The sequence below is a fragment of the Heterodontus francisci genome, chromosome 16 (assembly GCF_036365525.1).
Source record: "Heterodontus francisci isolate sHetFra1 chromosome 16, sHetFra1.hap1, whole genome shotgun sequence".
Classification (NCBI taxonomy): Eukaryota; Metazoa; Chordata; class Chondrichthyes; order Heterodontiformes; family Heterodontidae; genus Heterodontus; species Heterodontus francisci.
The window spans coordinates 64,844,975-64,863,103 of record NC_090386.1 but is presented as its reverse complement, the minus strand read 5'-3'; the positions used below and the strand labels follow the sequence as shown (position 1 = coordinate 64,863,103).

The window sequence follows — 18,129 nt, the reverse complement described above, 5'->3', positions numbered from 1 at the left end:
AGCATGGATGAGTCCAGTATCAACATTGTGCATGGATCTGTGCAGAGCTTGGTGTCTTTTCCAGTGTGGAAGTGGTGGCCAATTCCATTAGTACACTTGTGAACCCAACCTTGATGCAGCGTCTGATGGCTGATGTCTCAGCTTCCATTGCAGCACAAGCAGAAGCCACCCAATATCTTAGTGCTGCAGTGAAAACTCAGACTTCTGCCATGCAAGCTCAGCTTGTTGCCATGAAAGTGCAGTTTTCTGCCATGCACCCTCAGACCGCTGCCATCATGGCTGCGGGTATTAGTGTTCAAAGAGCTTGCAGAGTTTCAGAGCAGTCCAATAATCAGTCCTCCAACACATTACTAGGATTTCTGGAGGCACCACTCCCAAGGAGTAGCAGTGGCTCCATGGAGCATGAACCTGCTGCCCTCTCTCAGGTTGACAACATTCATTCTCTCACCACTGCCACTCTGCCTTGATGTTGCCTGTCAGCCAGCCAGCCCAAACTGTTGCTGCTCATGCTGACATGGGGCAGTCCAAAGCCTGGCCTTCTAGCCCAGAGCTACATGAGGCCATCCTGCAAGGCCATCTGCAGTCACCCCACTGAAAGTCAGCCGCCTTCTGCCAGCCATGCTGCAACCACAGAGGTAGCACTGCATAAGAGCACTAAGCCAGGCAAAGGCACATGGAAGATAGGCACTAAGGGAATGCATGAGCGTGATTAGTTGAATATGGTATGGAATTGGATGGCTTGTTTGATAATGTTGGTTTGAATGTTTGTTTTGTGGTGACTTTTATTTCAGCATTGTGTCCAACAGGATGCTGTGATGGTCCGTAACAGAGGGAAGGTATGTTGTTGAATGGGGAATTGGCTTGTGTTCATTAGTAATGCACTGAGATGAACCAGCCAGAAAAGGGATGTGTTGGTTGCCTCCTTCCTTTCTTCCTCCTCCACCTCCTCTTACTTAGTTGCTTGCCATATACCTGGTGACAACGGCTCTGCCCTCATGATGGCGAGGTTGTGCAGGATGCAGCTGACCATGAGGAATGGTGACATGGTCTCTGGAGACTACTGCAGGGCTCTTCAAGAGCACTCCAAAAGCAATTTTACCTCCCAAATGGTCTGCTTGATGAAATTCCATGTGGCAGCATGACTCTTGTTATACGTTTGCTGCCCATGCATGTTTGAGTTGTACCCAAGTAGTCACCCTCTGGTCTCTCGTGGTGGCTCAAATGCTGATGGTACAGCAAACTGGTGCAGATGGTCGCACACCAGCTGCACACTGAGGGAGTGAACACTTTGCGGTTTCGGTACATCTCTGAATTAAGATGTGGTGCCTGCAAAGCAATGTGTGTGCAGTCAATGACACCTTGCACCATGGGGAAGCCTGCTATCTTGGCAAAACCACATGCATGCTCTGCCTGCTTCTCTCTGGAAAGAGTAAAGGCAATGTATTCCCAGCCTGGAAGCAGCCTGACATGAAAAAGTTCATGGCTATGATCACTTTTACAGCCATTGCTAATGCCATTCTTGCCCTGTTCTGAGGCTGCAAGTCATCCCGCATCAGATGGCAGATTTCAGTGAGCACTTTCTTAGTGAAGTGAAGGCATCGAACACATTGTTCCTTGCTAGGTTAAGGTAGGAGAATTGCTCCTTAAAGACCTGGGGTGGATAAGGCAATCTGCTGTGAGCCCTTCTCTGCCTCCTTCTCCTCCTCTATGTCACCTCTGCTCATTTTCCCTGTCATGCTACAGGCTAAAGATGATGGAAACTACAGCACCAATGACTGTGAGTACATGGTCTGAGCAGAACCCTTGAAGTCAGAACCAAGGCTTTCACCATGTACCAACATTAAAATGACAATTACAAACCAACAAACATATCTACTAACTCAGCAGCAGCCAGTAAAAAACACTCATAATTGTATATTAATTGTATTAAATAGTATGCAAGTGATGAACATTAACTATGCATTCATTTTTCCCCCTATAGACACAGACTGAAACTGTGGTTGGTGGGTTAGGTAAAAATTTGCTTGTAATATGTGACTCTATAAATAAATGCTTATAAAAGTGTGCAAAGATTGGCTCCAGTTCCATCGTTCATTTACTGGCTTTCTGGAATATAACTTCACCAACTAACCTGAAGTGGTTGATGATCCCTTTAAATAGCACTGTTTGGGGATCCTTACCGCTGCTGAACACATGCCCAGTTATGCAACGTTAAGAGAGGGCAATAACTCGAGTGTTGTGGTCGAAAGTAGCACCACTGGCATCGGACCAGTGCTACAATTTGCCGATTCTGCATACTTCCAGTGCATGATCCTTACGCCAGCACCACTGACCCTGTACCAGAGGAGTGCACAGCCACTATTTTGGACATGAAACGGCACCTGTAGTGCTGAAAATATGGGCAATACGGAGCTGAATTTTGGGGTTCAAATGTTTGGAATGCATAAAACCTCTACTGTGTAACGCACACATCAATTATAGATTTTATATTTAATTAAGCTTAATGAAGAATCTATCCAATTCTGGAATAATGGGAAGGCCATTTTGTCCTTTAAATTGTTATGCTCGAAGAATTGGGGTACACTTTGAACTAGCATAAATCAGTAATTGATATAAATTGGTCTATTATTGCCATGCAAAACCACAAACAAGCGTTGACAAGCACTAGCAACTTCCTTGCTCAAAGATACAATCAAAGGACTCATTTCTGTTTCAAAACATGACGTCATTGCAATAGCTGGATCAAAACATTCTTAGCTGGCCTTTCTATGGTCATAAATCCTTCAATAATGCTAATTTACATACTGCACACTGAAACCACAGGAACAATCTAAAGTCTGCCCACTTGTTCAGTTCAATGCATCCCAAAGGAGCTTATGGAGTGAGATGGTAAAATCCATTTGTGCTGTAGCTATCCCCAAACTGCAATAAGGAAAACAGCAATATCCACTAACATTGGGTCATTTGAAAAATTTCTCATCCAAGATCCTTGAGCAATCAGAGAACACAGTCCCAAACTCAGCAGCAATGTCAACAACAATAATTCTGGTAATAATTTAACAATCACTGAGCTGATCTTTAATCCACAAAAAATTAATGAGAAGCCATTTAATGCTAAAGATTTTAAGTCAACAATACAAAAATCTCCATGATAGCAAACAGATCCAATACTGTACACAAGTATGAGAGGCTGACAAAAGGACCAAGGACAAATTCACAAAAAACACCAAATAATATTATCGAATCCAAGGGTATCATCCCTACCCAAGGTACAAGCACAAATCACTACCTCAAACAGCTTGATAAATTGATTAAAATTTTTATTCCTTCAGTATTAAGTGAGTTTTAGATCATATTAATTCTTTAAAAAAACTTACAACAAATGTTTCAGTTGGGGCCCTGGGTGATCTTAATGTAGAAATCAAGTAAGGAAGATTAAACCAGATAAGCAATAACCATTTAATGTTCTGACAAACAGTCATTATTTGGTCATTCCAACCAGTAACTTTAGATTACACAGAATAGCTACAAATCAAATTTTCTATCCTCTTTTATACTGGTGATTGCTTAGATTGGATTAAAGATGACAAGAGTTCATGAACTGACTCCTCACATTGATAGTGCTAAATCTGACTCTCTTACCCTGGCAACAAAATTGTATTCTACTTTTCATGAGTCTACAATTAATACTATATATTTGTTAATGCTATACATTTGTACAGTATGAGTTTAAGTGCTAGAAAAAGCTTGTTAAAGAATTCAGTTGTGGCTTAGTCATCATGAAATAAGGTCATCAGAAGGAAAACTCACCAGGAAAAAGATGGGTGCAGGCAAGTGAAAGTTGGAATTGTGGACGTTTTGTGGGTCACAGTGATCACAGGTGATGGGTTGCAATATGGGAAGGGGGTGGAAGGGCTGAGGTGGTATGTTCAAGACTAGCACTATACCACCAGTTAAAGCATATAGGGTGGGTAAAGACAAGTATGCTGCACCTGAGGCCCCAAAACTTTAAGTTATTTCTGAAATATCAAATAAAATAACCTACGTTACTTACCCATTTTTGTTAGACCAACAGGGCATTTAATAGACCCTAATTTAAAAAGAAAAATAATTTCTCAGACAACTATTATCTTGAATTGTTATAGGCTTACTGTGTTTTGTTCGCTCGGGGTCTTCCTCAGGAAATATCTGTTTTTTGCCTTTGCTTAGTTCATTAGATGTCAGAGTTTCTTGAGCTTCTGTAGTGTTTGTTAATTTGTTGTCTCTCTTCTGTGTTGCACATTCCCCATTCTCTGAGTGCCTACTTAATTCTCTCTTCTGTTGCTTACACTTTTTTGGTGAAGTTTCTGCATTTTCAGTAACCCTGAAACAAAAGAAAAATATTTACCTATTAGCTCACTCAGTATACAAATAGCAGAAAGATCAATAATATTTCTGTCACTCCGGTGCATGTAAGATATAATTTTCTTCATAAAAATCTATATTAATTAATCATCTGTACCATTGCATAAAAATGTCAAGATCAAGTGAAGTATTCGGTTAGAGGGTGGGGGATAACTAGACCTAGACAGGGGAGAAGGAGAAGGCAGATGGGAGGAAAAGAGGATCATGAACAAGATGTATGGGCAGGGATAGGTGACTGAACATTAGACAGGAGGGGGAGAGAGATAGAAGAACAGAGAGGGAATGGGAGGAGAGGGAGGAAAGGGAAGGGAAGGGAAGGGGAGAGGGTGATGGAACAGGGGAAAAGGAGAGCCAACAGGGGATGGGGAGAAGCCAGAGTAAGATGGGAGAAATGGAGAAAGCGGGGGTGGGGGCAGCACAAGAGGGGAAGAAGGAGGGAAGGCCTGGATGAGGGAAACAAGGTGCCAAAACATTGCTCACTGGGTAGGGGATTTGGCAAGGGCCTAAATGATGGCCTGTGGAGAAAGTTGTAAGAGCTGAAAGGCTCAGAGCAAAGGCTCTGATGCTGTAAAGCAGTGGATGGGCTGAAATGTTCCTCAGTACTGGACTGCTGAGGGGACAGAATGGACCAAATTGCTGATCTATGGTGGCAGGGCAAGGGTTTGGGGCCAAAGTATTGCTCAGTGGGGGTGGGATATCCGTTATGCTGCAAGTAACGGTGGGGGGCAGAATCGACTGATATGCTGCACAGCGTCAATGGTGTCAGGGCTTGAAAAGCTGATCGATGGGAGGGATAGAGAGTAGATCTTAGCATCACCAGTCAACAGAACCTAGAGGTGTCTGACGGACATCTGAGTAGGTTAGCAGACTGTATTGCATACAGGCATCTGATTAAATGGCCAGCAAGTCAGTGGGCCAGGGTGGGGAGTCTAATTGCATGAGGTCAGATCATAAAGTGAGCTAATGGGATTTTTTTCAGATGCTGTTGTGGGCCTTGGGATTATAGGCCCATTGTTGTTCAGGATCATTGTATCATTGCAGAGAAAAGGCAGGCATCTTTAATTACCTTTACCAAGATGGCTGCTGGCAAAGATAACAGAAGCTCAAACACTTAAGGATGCTCCACTGTGTCACTCAATGGGCAGAAGCTGCAGTCTCAACTGCTTCTTTGGTCTTAACTCTCAATATGCTATGTTGGGACTGGTGGGGTAAGTTTAACTTTTGGCGATGGTGTAGAACTACCAATATCAATCAACTGCCCATCATACACCCTGCGCAATGTTACTTTCCATTGACTTCAATGGAAATTCATCCACTGTCGCCTGTTTCTACACCTTCACCATTGTTTTAGCTACTAAAGTGGTGTGACATTTAGCATTGAAAAACTCAGTAACCAGTATCACAATTAACTGTTTCCAGTTTTAAAATGGATTTTGCAGTAGACAGATTTTTCAATGCATTTTGAAGTGGAATGTTGCATCCCAACTTAGCAATTTTAATACAACAGATATACAGTATTATCTAAATAACAAGTACACTTTTGTGAAATGCATTAAACAGGAATATTTGAATATTAAATTAGAAGAGTATTGAATTTAAATAGAGGTTCAAGATAAAAGTTATAATTATGAACATATATGCATATTTAATTACTTTACATTAAACCGTTTTGACAATATATAATGTCCCTTAAATACATATTAAGCATAATGGCACACTCGGCTATAATTAAGCTGTGCCTGAAATTTTTTTTTAAAAGATAAATATAAAACCCTCAAAAAAATTTCCAACCCACTATAAACCTTAAGATAGTTAGTGTTCGACTAGATTCTATCCAAAACTAACATACCTTTTTCTACCTCTACCTCGACCAACTGCTTTTGTAACTTTCTCATCCACTTCTGTTGCCTGCGTTCTTTTTTCTTCATGTTTCCATTGTTTATGCTTTTCCAGTTGGGCTTTAGATACAAATGAGGCTTCACATAGAAGACACTGGTGGTTATACTTCTTTGAATCGATGCCCTACAGTAAAACAGTCTGGTTATAACAAGTTCTGTGGTTATTATAAATTACTCAACGAACAGATTATTGCAATTTAATGGTGTCAATGGAGACAATTCCCAAATAGAGCGGTTGCACCATTATAGATGCAAAAGATACTGAATATGGATGTAAAATATTGAACTTATGTAAAAATATCTGTATCTGTATGTTTGCTCTGTGCTTTTAGATTCTCCTAACCATTTCAACAATGTGAAAATCTGTTCCATGTGAATTTACTTCTATGAAATAAAGTTATGTTAAGTAACTGAAAAAGCCCCACTCCTGGAGCCTGCAGCAATCTAAATTATGCTAAAGCCAGTGAAAATGACGGTAGCACTCAATTTACTATCCACAGGATCATTTCAGGATCAGCAGAAAACGCTGTTGTAACATTACAGAGTGACAAGATTTCTCAGGTGCAGAGGGTTATTGACAGGACACACATCTCCACACATGCACTCTCGCAGAATCCAATAAACTATGTGAACAGAAAATGGTTTCACCCTTAATCCCCAGTTTATAGGCAATGCTAGGTACAATGTTATGCATGTGAATGCTTGCAACCAAGGAAGCTGTTATGTTTCATTCATTTTAAAATAATCAAGAACCTCAGCACTGCACAATTCCAGGCTAGGTTTCCAGTTGGCTGTTTGCAGACAAGGGCTATTGCTTACAACAGCAGCAAATGACTCCACTGCAAAATCCCAGAACCCTGAACAGGTACTATTACAAGTGGGGGTCAGCCTAAATATTCTGGTCATTCCCTTAAATAGGCTGAGTATGCCCATACTGCCAAAACTAAATATTATACTGAAACCCAGGGATGTAATAACATAATATATATGAGAAGGATGCACCGTCCGTGGCTAATTAAGGAAGTGAAGGACAGTATCAAATTGGAAGAAAAAGTGTACAATACTGCAAAGATTAGTGGTAGGTCAGAAGATTGGACAGATTTTAGAAACCAGCAAAGAATTACTTAAAAAAAAGGATGGAGAAGTTAGAGTATGAGAGAAGGCTAGCTGGAAATATAAAAACAGATAGTATGAGATTCTACAAGTATTTCAAAAAGAAAAGAGTAACTAAAGTGAGCATTGATCCTTTAGAGGGTGAGAATGAGGAATTAATAATGGGAAACAAGGAAATGGCAGAAGCGTTCAAGAATACTTGAAAATCAAAAGGCAAAAGGGTGGAACTTAAAACAATCACAATCACTAGGGAAAAGGTACTGGGAAAACTATTAAAACTAAAGGCTGACAAGTCCCCTGAACCTGATGGCTTGCATCCTACAGTCTTAAAAGAGGCTGAAGAGATAGTAGATGCATTGGTTGTGATCTTCCAAAATTCCCCTGATTCCGGAAAGGTCCCTGCGGATTGGAAAAGGAGGGCGACAAAAAACAGGACATTATAGGCCAGTTAGCCTAACATCTGCCATGGGGAAAATGCGAGAAGCCGTTATTAAGGAGGTAATAGCAGGACATTTTTTATTCTTTAATGGGATGTGGGCGTCACTGGAAAGACCAACATTTGTTGCTCATCCCTAATTCCCTAGACAACTGAATAGCTTGCTGGGCCATTTCAGAGGGCAGTTAAGAGTCAACCACATTGCTGTGGCTCTGTCTTCACATGTAGGCCAGACCAGGTAAGGTCCTCCCCTAAAGGACGTTCGTGAACCAGATGGTTTTTAATGACCATTGATAGTTTCGTAACATCATTACTGAGACTAGATTTGAATTCCAGATTTTTATTAATTAATTGAATTTAAATTCCAACAGCTGGCGTAGTGGGATTTGAACCTGTGCCCCCAGGGTATTAGCTTGGGCCCCTGAATTATTAGCTCAGTGACATTATCACTATGCCACCGTCTCCCTCATGATTATAAAATCATAATACAATCAGCCAGAGCCAGCATGGTTTTGTGAAAGAGAAACTGTGTTTGACTAATTTATTAGAGTTCTTTGAGGAAGTAACAAGCAAGATAGATAAAGGGGAACCTGTAAATGTGGTGTACTTGGATTTCCAAAAGGCATTCAATAAGGTGCAACATCAAAGGTTACTACACAAAATAAGAGCACATGGTGTAGGAGATAACATATTAGCATGGATAGAGGATTGGTTAGCTAACAGGAAGCAGACAGTCGGGATAAATGTGTCATTTTTGGGTTGGCAAGCCGTTAATAGTGGAGTGCCACTGGGATCAGTTTTGGGGCATCAACTATATACAATCTATATCAATGACTTGGATGAAGGGACTGAAGGTATGGTAGTTAAATTTGCTGATGACACAAAGATAGGTAGAAAAGTAAGCTATCAAGAGGACATAAAGAATCTACAAAAGGATTTAGATAGGTTAAGTGAGTGGGCAAAAATTTGGCAGATGGTGTATAATGTGGGAAAATGTGAACTGAGTAAAGATAGGCTCCAGCATTATCCTTCCACAAGCTTTCTGCAGTATAACATGGTAGCAGAGGATGGTTACCTAAACCTGAAAGTTGGAAACTAGGATTTTTTTTTTTTACATAGAAAACTAAAATCTCACTGGTTATTACCGCCGCCGGCAATATGTGGCTGGCCCTTTTCGACGTTAGGGGTAGAGGCGGGCCTCTCCACACTGAATTTTACCGGCCCCTCCACCACCACCCCCCCCCGCCATGACCCACAGTTAGCCTTGTCATACAGGTGGATTTTTACTGAAAAAGTCCTTCCAGATGGGACTTATAAAGCTAAAGTGAGGCTAGTTCCGAGGGTTTTTAAAGAGCGACTGGGTGATACTGATGTTAGATAATAAAAACAAGAAATGCTGGAATCACTCAGCAGGTCTGGCAGCATCTGTGGAAAGAGAAGCAGAGTTAACGTTTCGGGTCAGTGACCCTTCTTCGGATACTGATGTTAGAGTGGACTCTCCCACAGCTGGAAAAGTAATCCTTGAAAATCTTTTCAGCTCTTTTGGCCACATATTCATGTGAGTGTAGATCCATTGACATAAAAGCCACATTTCTGCAGGGTGATACTTTTCAGAGAGAAGTGTTTCTGAAACCACCTAAAGAGACAGCAGATGCAGAAGGAAAACTATGGAGATTGAACAAATGTATCTACGGCCTTAATGATGCTTCCAGAGTGCGGTATTTCTCGGTGAGATCTGTTTTGTAGAAAATTGGTTGTGTTCAACTAAAAGCAGATCCTGCCATGTTTTATTGGCATCATTAAGGAAAACTTTCAGACATCAGACATTGATGATTTCTTATGGGATGGTACCATGGATTTTGAGTAATATGTTATTCGTAACATTAGGGGAGAATTTAAGATTGGGATTCAGGCTTGTGGGCCCTTTAAGTATATTGGTTTCGATTGTCATGCAGACCCCCACCTGCCAAGACTGAGGCACACATTATTTTGCCACACAAGCATTAAAACTTAAAATTGTGCTAAGAAAAGAGGGTCTATCACAAGGAATTGCCGACCCCTGACTGGAAAGACATTTGCATAGTAACAGACAGTACTTGGAATGGACAAAGGGGCCACTCCCTGCTCCAATTTAATCCACAATGGACTTTTGATTATCAGACGTTGAAGCATTCCAGGTTAACTGCTAAGATGGCCGAATACACAAACAGACATGGTCAGCCTAGTTTAGTCACATGACTGACTGTTGGAGTTTTTTGAATTTAAACTTGCCACAGAGTTAAAACTCAGAAAGCTCTTTGCTCCTGGACTGAGAACATCTCTCTCCTGTCTGCTCCCAACTCTTTTTCATGGAACTGAAGACCCATTGAAGACACATGAACCCCAAGAAAGAAAAGTCTCCTACAGTGAACAAGGTTTAAAAAGAATACTGGGCCCCAACAAAAAGCAAGACTACTTACAATCGAGGACTACAGCGAGCTCAAAGCACAATAAAAACCCCTCTTCAGAGATTGCCTCAAAGTTTTTCACTTTATATTTCTTCTGTTCTTTTCTGTCTCCATTTGCATTTGCGTATCGCATATGCATGCTAGCGTTGTGTGCAGTGTGTATCCATAGATGTTAACTGAATTAGAGTTTAAGTTTGAATAAATTTCACTTTTTTTCTTTAAACCTAACAAAGTCTATTTATGCTCATTTCTTTGCCTTATAATTGGAAAGTGTTGAACAAGGATTCACCAAGAGGGAGCTCAAAACACAGTGTGTTTAAAATTAAATCCTGTTACAATAAGACCAGGTGAAGACAGTAAAAGACCCCTAGACACCTTTCTCACCTGGTTGTAACAAGATAATAAGCAGACTACATCTGGAATAACTTCAAATCAACAATCCTATTTAGAGAGTGTTACTCCGATCCCGGTTATTCGTGTTAGGTCATCGCAGAAAGATGATGATATATTTAAAGCAGAGACTGAGCAATTGTGAAGCTTGATTGGTCAATTAAATTGGTTGTACACTCAGACTAGACCTGATGCTGAGTTTTGATGTGCTGGAGCTAAGTACAATGACGAAATACCCGAAGGTTGAGAATGTTTTAAGGACAAATAAAACATCAAAAAAATTAAATCTGGAGAAATGTGTACTGAAATTCCCAACCTTAGGTGACCCAAAGAACATGAAGCTAGTCATTTTTAGTGATGCCTCACATGCTAATCTTCCTGATGGGTATTCGGGTGAAGTTGGTTTCATAATATTTCTGATGGGTGAAAATGGGAAATGTCGTCCTTTAGCTTGGGAAGCTAAGAAAATAAAACGTGAGTATTGCTGAAAATAGAGACATGTTGTCGAAGCTTTTCGTCTTGCACTCATCAAGACAATCCGCAAAAATACCAATGTAAGGGAAAAGAACAACATAATATTGTATGAGAAGAGTGCTGATTGATTGGTAAGTGAACTCTGATTGGTAGTGGTGTTGCCATGGAGAATACACTAGTTTACGGTGACTGATAGTTAACTGCCAAGCTTTCTTTGAAATTTAAACCAGGCAGCTTGACGCTGATTGGTGAAGGCATTGACCTGAGGAATGAACCAGTGTGTGACTCTCACTTATTTTGTTTAGTGCCAGACAGCGCAGTGTGGTGCATTTGACCTATATTAATACACAGGGCCCTGTTCTTTGCAGACAGAAAGAACATATACAAACATTGCACTTTGAAATGTTCTTTGAGCATGTTCATACTTCGTTCATAATATGGAATTTATTTTGAAATGTTGAGCATATTAATCTAAGTTTTACTACAAAAGAAAAAAAGAAATCTCTTAATTGTATGTCAATTGTTTAATTATCTGCAGGTGGAGGTGTTACTGGGGTCTTACTTGAGCATTTATAAGGCAACTCTTACTGAGACTGGTACAGGGTTTGAGTGAGGAGCTACATGTTTGTACTCCTTTTACTCTGTACAATAAAATGTGAAACTGAGTAAAGATAGGCTCCAGCATCATCCTTCCACAACAAGCTTTCTGGTGTTTAACAATATGGAGTACTGTGATCAGTTTTGGTCACCTTACTTAAGAACGGATAAAATTGGATGAGAAGCAGTTCAGAGAAGGCTTACTTGACTATTCCTGGTTTGAAGGGGTTATCTTATGAGGAAAAGTTGAGCAGGTTGGAGTTTACAAGAATGAGAAGTGATCTTATTGTAACATATAAGATCCTGAGAGGACTTGACAGGGTGGATGCTGACAGGATGTTTTCCCTTATGGGGGAGTCTAGAACAAGGGGACACAGATTAAAAATTAGGTGTCTCCCATTTAAGACTAAGATGAGGAGACATTTTTTCACTCAGAGGGTCTTTAGTCTGTGGAATTCTCCCCCCAGACAGCAGTGGAGGTAGGTCCTGAATATATTCAAGGCTGAGTTCGATAGATTTTTTGATCGACAAGGGAGTCAAGGGCCGGAGTTTTACGCCCCATCCCACCCCGCAGGAGCGGGCTGGTTGTAAAATTGAGTGGGAGGCGGGGAGGGGTGCCATTGCTGACGCTTTCCCGCCTCCGCTGCAATTTTACAAGGGGCGGCGAGAAACTGCCCGCCCAACCCAGGCTAACAAAGGCCCTTACATGGCCAATTAACTGCCACTTAAGGGCCTCTTCCTGCTGCCACTGATATTGTACCAGCTCAGGCCTCCAGGAGGCTGTCAGGTAAAACCACGTGGCCTCCTTGCAGGCTGGGGGGTGCCCTCCAGATCGGGCACCCTGTGCCCCATGGAGGACCCCTTCACAGCCCAACCGCCCCCACTACACAACACTCCACTCCCCCACCCACAATCAAACCCCTTGCCTCGCCAGGGCCTGGACGATTGTCCCCGGCGAGGCCCCAGACACATCTTTTTATCAGGGCCGGTGTCCCTCTTGCTACTGAAGCTGGCTACAGTCCCAGCAGTGGTCACCGCTCCCAGTGGCATTGCTGGGACTGAGAGCTGCCAGCCCACTGATTGGCCAGCAGCTCTTGAAGGTAGGACCTCCTGCCTCAGAGGGACGGAAGTCCTGCCCAAGGCCAATTAAGGGCTTGGTGAGCGAAAGTCCTGGGGTGGCTCCCCAGGCCTAGCAGAGGCAGGCTCGCCCCGACTTTTTGGCAGGTGGGCGGGGCCTGCTGCACAACGTAAGATTCCAGCCAAGGGTTATGAGGAGTGGACAGGAAAGTGGAGTTGCGGCCACAATCAGATCAGCCATGATCTTATCAAATGGCGAAGTAAGCTCGAGGAGCTTAATGGCATACTCCTGCTCCTAATTCTTGTGTTCTAGCGTAAACCTCGTGTGATCTGAATTGGATATGGGTGCAGATTTTGCCGGAGTAACAGCGAGGATAACGGTGCTTGCCATTGTTACAGGGAAAATCTGACAGCAACTTCTGGCATCCATACATAAGTAATTAAACGTGGAAATCCAGATGTTTATGTCAGAGATACCCTGCTCCTTCACAGGGTGTGCTGTTGCAGAGCTCACCAATAGACTTGGCACTGAAATCAGTGAAATGGCGTGAACTCAGGATAAAGACCCACTAGTCTTATATTAAAGGCAGATGAAAAAGATAGGCCTAGTGGATTCAGGAGTGAGTTTTTAAGTGTCATAAGTGATAATTACTGCTCAAGAACCTCTCTGGCCCTGAAAATGTAATTTTGCAAGTGTGGAGTCTCATTTCCTCAGAAGAAAATTAATGTTGCAGATTTTTTTTAAATGGAAACTACAATTTTATTTAGTTTTTCCATTTTCTCTTTTATCTCTCTCCTTTAATCCCATGTGCATGTCCCAACCTTTATTTTGTGTTCTGCATAATGATTTAAATGCAATTTATACATTATCTGTTTTTTTAATTCCTGGTTTCCAATCTGCGTCTCTCAGTGAGGGTTCTTCAATTTGGTTGAAGAGCCGCCCCCCTGCCTTTGCTGCTCACAGACACCCTGTACAGTCTGCTGCACTGGATCAGACATAGGCTTAGTAGAAATCTCCTCTGATAAGCTTGTGAGAAGTCTCAGGACAACTGCAAAAACCATTCCTACATCACCTGGAGCAAAATCTGGGCCATTGTATCTTTTACAAATGCCCTCAAGTGCACAATGAGGGCAGAGAAAGCAGAATTTCAAAGAATGAATGCATTGTGAGATCTTCCAGCATATTTGGCACTGACATAGAAAGTTTAATTTTAGCCCTGCCAGCCTGATGATAATGATCTGGGCAGGGTTATTACAATTTCAGGGCTACAGAATCCATTGCATTCTCACCTTTGCAATTTTAACTCTCAGGTGCTCAGCAGTGTGAAAGACCTCCACCACAGGCAGACAGTAGCCCTATACATATTGATGATAATTTGCACTGTGACATAATTGGAACGTGGAATAGCAAGGATCGTGCAATCTCAAAGCTGGCAATAGAAACTGGCAGCAAGCAGGATCGGGTCAAGGGAGGTCCACGTAAGTTTTCTTAAAATTTTGGTATGGTTCCTTGTGACTCACAAGGGGAACGACAGATTGTCCCAGATCCTTACTCTACCCCATTATCTCCCCACAATTATTTACTTTCTGGGACCATTTCCTGCAGCCATGTGATTTTTCACTTCTGCCAGCTGGCCTCTACATCAGGCCTGCTGCGTTGGGACAGAGTCTGTGAGGTTGGATTAAAATGAGGCTGCAAGTTTCATCCTCCAGGGGCCGGATGAGTCATCCCCAGCTTCTGCCCCACATCAGGAATTCCTGCCCTAGGTTAAAATCAAGGCTGTAGGATCTTCTACAGCTCAAAGCACACAATCTATGCATTGAGGGAGTGGAAGCCTTTTCTACTGATAGTTGGGGGATGTTTGTTGGAGCCTGCAAAGCAAAGTGGGTGTGATCAATTGCACCCTAAACCTTAGAAAAGCCAGCTGGCCTGTAAACTAAATGGTCCTACCTTGCTGCAATGCCAAAGGTGATGAATTTCCCAGTTGTGCATCTGTCACCAGATGAATACATGCCTGTACTGCAGCATGGCTGATTGCTTATGACTGGCTGAAATGAGCCCGACTCTCCTTTGCTCCATCCTGTGCTGCTCATCCTCCCCATCCATGACAGGGACATTCAAGGGTATGCCCATAAGGAATGCCATACCTGCTCCTGAGAAACCTTGACTATGATTAAGGGGATGGGGGCTGAAAATCTGCCAAGGGTCTGACTCTTTCAGAAGCCAATGCAAGTCTGTGCAAGCAAAATGGCATGCGGATGTTGGTGTAGGGAATGCTGCAGCAATTGCTAAAGGAACTCTCCATCCAGGTTCAGAAATTCCTCACTTCCATTTTTCTTAGCTGATCCTGGCAGCATTTATTTGTATTGTAATTCCAGTCTAAATTAAACTGAATGCATTGAGATTTTAAAAGCAAAATACACAGTCCCAGTAGTCTTCATTATAACATAGAATTACACACAATATACAGCACAGAAACAGGCCATTCGGCCCAAACACTCCATGCAAGCATTTATGCTCCAATCAAGCTCCCTCCGGTCCTTCCTTATATAATTATCAGCATAACCTTCTATCTCCTTCTCACTGATATGCTTATCTAACTTCCCCTTAAAAGCATCTATATTATTCGCCTCAACTACTCTCTGTGGAAGCATTAAACAAAATTTTTAAAACCATGTACTTCACAATAGCTTGATTACATATATCCAATGTGTCTTTTAATGTTTTAATTAAAGGTTTTACATGGGGGCCTTGGACTATCTCAAAAACGTGAGCTCTGCCGGGATATTTTTACCACTCAAAAATTAATAATCACATCTGCATAATCTGACCAAGTGCAGTTTGCAGAATATACTAGCAAACAACGTGTGCATCAACATGAGAGCTAAAAGATAGACAGGTGTGTCTTCTGAACCTGTCAGGATTTGACAGATTCTTTGCTTTATCCAGAAAATTTTGAAAGGAACTCGCGGTTGGATTCTCAAAGCACTCATTTCAAGCAAACTACATACAATATACCAGACAAACAGGCCATTTGTCCCAACTAGTCCATGATGGTGTTAATGCTCCATACAAGCCTCTTCTCATCTTTCCTCATCTAACTCTATCAGCATCACCCTCTATTCCGTTCTCCCTCATCTGCTTATCTAGCCTCCCCTTAAATGCACCTAAACTATTCACTTCAACCACTCCCTATGGTAGCAAGTTCTCACCACTCTCTGGGTAAAGAAGATTGTTCTGAATTCCCTATTTAATTTCTTGGTGTCTATTTTGCTCTAGTTTCCTCTTCCGCACACTCTGTCTGTGTCTACTTCATCAAAACCTTTCACAATTTTAAAGATCCCTCTATTATATCACCCCTCAGCCTTCTCTTTTCAGCAGAAAAGAGACCTATCCTGTTCATCCTTTCCATAAGTAAATGGGGACACTCAAGACTTGATGGATGGATCGCAGGAAAGACCAAAATGCACAAATGAACTCAGATGAGTGATTGTATGCCAGAAAGCCAGCAGAAACAGCTTCTGTCCGATTTTCCTGCCACAAACATTTACTTGCCCCAATCATGTCAGGCCACAAAAGCAATGTACAATACTTACACAATCTTCCGCTCCCCCAAGTCTGTTAGGAGTATTATGAAGGTGCTCCTATCTTTTAAAAAAAAAAATTTGAGTATTCATGTACTAGAATTGTGGATTCATTGGAAAACTGAAGGAATTCCATAGATGTAAGGTCGCCAGAAGGACACTTGAGGTCTTGTTTGAAAACAACCTTTACTGGAAGTCACATGCCTTAAGCTCAATAAACAACAGAAACCTTGGTGACTTGGGGGAGATGTTTACAGAGAAGTGACATGTCACGATTTATGAGGGTCAGGAGGTTCTGACTTGCTATTTGGTTTCACTTCTGAGATAATGTTTTGGTTCATTGGGGTGTGGACTGTGTTTGAAAGCAGTGGAGATCAACCTGCCAACAGAGAAACATACAGCTTGCCTACTTCCTCTTTTCTCTGTGAAATGCTATGTTTCTCCTGAGGAGCTCCTGGAAAGCTTGCCAGATTAATTCTCAATGCTGCTTGAAAAGAACTGCTCCAGAAAAGGTCCCAGTGACCGGCCTACGTGTACTCAGGTATGCCATTTTGGGACACAACATTTCTCATCTGTTTTATTCAAGAATAAACAAGTGTTTGGCCAAACATGTCTTTTATTTGTAAAAGAGCTCTGCAGAGACAATCTCTATATTTTTCAGTTAGCGTGTGTGTGTGTGTGAGGGGCTAAGGTAAAAAGGGAACTTTCATATTTCAATCTGTGTGTTAATGCTTTGCTTCATTATTGCATAAGTCTTGTTTAATAATAAACTGATAATTTTGTTGTTTATTAAAGAAACCTTGTTGATGTATTTTATTCGGGGACAAAGAGTAGAGTATATTATTGATCGTATCAGTAACTGGGTAAACATTTAATTAGAAAAGGCAGCGCACTCCTCTCGTCTCAGTCATCATAGGAGAATGCAAGCAATGCCTTGAGTTCAACCAGTGAGCTCCAGATTGCAGTAAAATGTCTAGAATGAGAAAAAGCCTCATGGCCAGATGGCTATCCTGCTTAGTTCTACATGGCCCTACTCCTGTCCTACATCATGGGCTGCAGAACTACCCAAATACTATCAGGGCAACCATAATGGGCTGAGCTTTAACACCCAAAAATGGGTGGGTTTGGGTTTGGGTTTGGACCGATATTAAATTTTTAAAAATCTCAAACCTGACCCCAAACCACCTCCAAACCCACTTCTGAGATTAACAGAAGTGGGACAAGGGTTAGGCAGCCATCCCGCTCCCAAGAGGCGGGTTGGCAATTTAATATTTTAATTAGACTGACAGTCTCTGATTTAACCCGTTTTACATGTTTAAGGGTGGCCTACTGCGTTTCTCAGGCCTCGGGAAACCTGACAGCTGAAGGGAGGTGAGGACAGCTTTGGGGTGAAAATAATTGGCTTTACAGCACTCCTTGTGGGCCAGGAGGAGCAGTAGTGCCGTCCTCCTGGCCACCCAAGCTCCCCCATATCAGCCTCCCATCTCATACAAAGACCTCATCTCACCACCCCCACTCCCCTGCCCCGGGATCGGACACGCCACTTCCTGCCCTAACTACAGATTCTTTAGTAACATTCACCAAGGTGAACCTTGGCATCCACAGAGTACAGGCAGGAGGGAATAAAAACAAGATTACACCCTGTAATTGTATGACAATTTTTTGTCTGGCATTATATGGAAGTGTTAACCCATTTAAAATAAAGTGG

General features: G+C 42.0%; 1 protein-coding gene across 4 annotated transcripts in view; it reads right to left on the bottom strand.

Moving 5' to 3' along the window:
* znf512b (zinc finger protein 512B) overlaps positions 1-18,129 on the bottom strand; it is a 166,954-nt gene that overhangs the window by 49,323 nt on the left and 99,502 nt on the right. For all 4 annotated transcript variants that reach the window (XM_068048282.1, XM_068048284.1, XM_068048285.1 and 1 more), the window contains 2 exons: positions 6,254-6,426; positions 4,152-4,363 (listed from right to left, as the gene is read on the bottom strand). In XM_068048282.1, coding sequence (XP_067904383.1) covers positions 4,152-4,363; positions 6,254-6,426 — 385 coding nt within the window. The remainder of the gene's footprint in view (positions 1-4,151; positions 4,364-6,253; positions 6,427-18,129) is intronic.